We start from the raw sequence: 2844 nt of genomic DNA, 5'->3' as shown, positions 1-2844 counted from the left end.
TTGTAGTGTTGTTTGGTGAATTTAAAGCTAATGAGTTGGTTGTTAAAGTGCGGAATAATTTACATAGTTTATATGAGGAATACAAACTGCTTTATGGTGATGATGTGGAAGTAATGGATGCTGTAAAAGATGAAAAAGAGTTAGAGGTTGATATTGAGGTTGATGCTAGGCAAGTGTTTGATTCGGGTTATATGAGGATTTTAAAAGACAATACTTTTGTAGAGTGCAAAACAGAAGTGGATCTTTACTTGTTAGAATCATGTGAGAACCCGGAAAATGAGAGTTTTGATGTATTGGATTGGTGGAAGATTAATTCTTCCAAATATCCAATTTTGTCTTATGTTGCTTGAGATATTTTGGCCATGCCTGTTTCCATTGTGGCATCTGAGTCAGCATTTAGCACTGGTGGGCGTGTTCTTGATCCACATCGGTGCTCACTATCTACAAGGATGGTGGAGGCACTAATTTGCACACAAAATTGGCTACGTTCAACTCCGATAAATCTTGATGAAGCAATAGATGAGATTGAACATATTGAGACAGGTAAAATGTAACAATTTAACTTTAATTTTATTTTTTTATTATTATTTGACTTTATATTGTTATTCTATTTTAAAAATTGACATTTTTCTTATCTTATACGTGCAGAGATTTTGGGAGCTGACAAGAACATATTTGATGAAGCTTGATGGCATTTGATGGGATATAAGGGTAAATATTTATTAATTTGTTTATTAAATAAAATTTTTTACTTGTTATTTATATCAATTATGTTTATTTTGTTTAGGTTAAAGTACGAAACACAAATTGGAGATGGACGTTTTTCCTTTTGGTGTGTTTTATTTTGAGACTTTCAATGTATTATTGTGGCTTTATTTGAACAATTAATTTTGGTGTTATATTAATGTATTATTGTAACTTTATTTGAACAATTAATTTTTGTGTGTTATATTTTAAAACTTTGAACGTATTATTGTAGCTTTATTTAAACAATTAATCTCGATGTGTTATATTTTGAAATTTTGAAAGTATTATTAAACAAACAATTAATTTGTTTAAATTTTATTCAATTTTAAATTTAATTGGTAGTAAAATTATTTGATATTAGAATTTTTTTAATTTCATTAGTTTATGGATTGGAGAAAACTAAAATTTTTAATTCGCAAATCAATTCGCAAAATGATGGATTTGGATATGGATTGAGTTAAATCCGCATCTGATCCGCACACGTATGGATTGGATATGAATTGAGTCAAATCCGTATCCGATCCGCAGATGTATGGATTGGATTTGGATTGAATTTAATCAATCCGTGGATTGGATTGGATTTGATTGAAAAATCATAATCTGCAAAATCATGGATCAGATATGGATTGATGTCCAATCCGTAAAATCCGATCTGCGAACACCGCTAATCCAACTTAACCAGAGCCTAGTTTTATTATTCACATATGGTTTATAATTTTTTTCTTTTCTTATAAATAAATCAAACCTAGCTTCATTTAATATATCTATAGTGTGTGAGAGGGTTTTGGTCCCGGTATTCGGAGGTTCGAATCCTTCCGTCCTCGAATATCATTTTTTTTTTCAATATGACGTATAGATAAAAGATCTTAACAATTGAATCAATACTTATTTGTAAAAGAAACTAAAGATATTAGATATATCTCTTTGACTACGAATTAACGTTAAAAGCTTTCATTAAATTTCATAAACATTTACTTATATCGAAATATGAACAACAATAATAGTCTCGGCAAAAAAAATGTATATTTACCTATTATATTTATTTATAGTTAATTATCATACGGGAACTAAATATTCAATATGACCTTCTATATATGATTAAATTTGAAAGACCATCAATTTCTCGATAAAAAGTAACTTAAACTAATTTATGCTAGGCAAAATCGGTTGCTGCAATATTATTACAAGATGATTATTAATTAATAAACAACTCTGATTTTTCACGCTCGATTTCTTTGAAACATATATAATCTTCGCAAAAATGACAATTCCATTACCTCGTTGAGTAATAATTATTTACTGAAAACAAGTCCATGTTCAAGAATTGAATTGAATTTTACTTCTTTAATTTTATAGACATCATTATAATTAAGTTCATAATTAAAAGGTCTTGGAGATCAATAGGTTAAATACATATATAATTATCAACTGTTCATCAAATCAAGCAAGATCGTGATTCTTAATTCAAATTAAACTTGACATTGTCACAACTTTAACTAAAAAGTTGAGCATTAACCACACAAAATACATAATTAATTCATAGAACAATTTAAAAGAAAAACACACACACACACACAAACACACACAACAAATGAAGAAACTAATAACACAGAAAAACAAACAAGATTAATAGGGCCCATCAAATCATCTTAGCAATGGAAAGAGTCACCAAGGTTGCACTTAGCGGGGAGCTGCATGGCCTGATTGAAGTCAATTCCATAAAGACTCAAAACCCTAGAGTTCTTGAACGCACAAAAGCATTGCAAGTCAGCCTTAGACAAAGCCGAGCAACAAGCTGTAGAAGGAGGAGAAGGGTTCGAGGCAGCCACAGCCGGTTGGCAAGCTGTAAGACCGTCCTTGGTCATGCGGCACAAGCCATCGCCGTTGACCCCCGTGGGCACGGAGCCAATGGCTAGCCCTAGAATCACTGCCAAAATGAGAAGCTTTACATATGCCTCCATCTCTATTTTACCTATTGTCTTTTTCTTTCTTCTCTCTTAAACTTGTTGTTTTTGGGTGGGAATTTGAGGTAGGGATGAGTTAATTTATATAGAAATTAATGGGCGGGAAAGTTTGATGGTTTAGGGTTAAGCATAT

At 31.2% G+C, this 2844-nt stretch overlaps 1 protein-coding gene across 1 annotated transcript; it reads right to left on the bottom strand.

Moving 5' to 3' along the window:
* Window positions 1-2396: 2396 nt before the first annotated feature.
* LOC18034442 (putative lipid-transfer protein DIR1) lies at window positions 2397-2708 on the bottom strand. Its single transcript, XM_006423136.2, has one exon. It carries the CDS (start codon window positions 2706-2708, stop codon window positions 2397-2399), a length of 312 nt encoding a protein of 103 aa, XP_006423199.1.
* Between the last annotated feature and the right edge of the window lie 136 nt (window positions 2709-2844).

Source organism: Citrus clementina, unplaced genomic scaffold, assembly GCF_000493195.1.
Source record: "Citrus clementina cultivar Clemenules unplaced genomic scaffold, Citrus_clementina_v1.0 scaffold_8, whole genome shotgun sequence".
NCBI lineage: Eukaryota > Viridiplantae > Streptophyta > Magnoliopsida > Sapindales > Rutaceae > Citrus > Citrus x clementina.
This window is presented reverse-complemented; position numbering and strand designations above follow the sequence as displayed.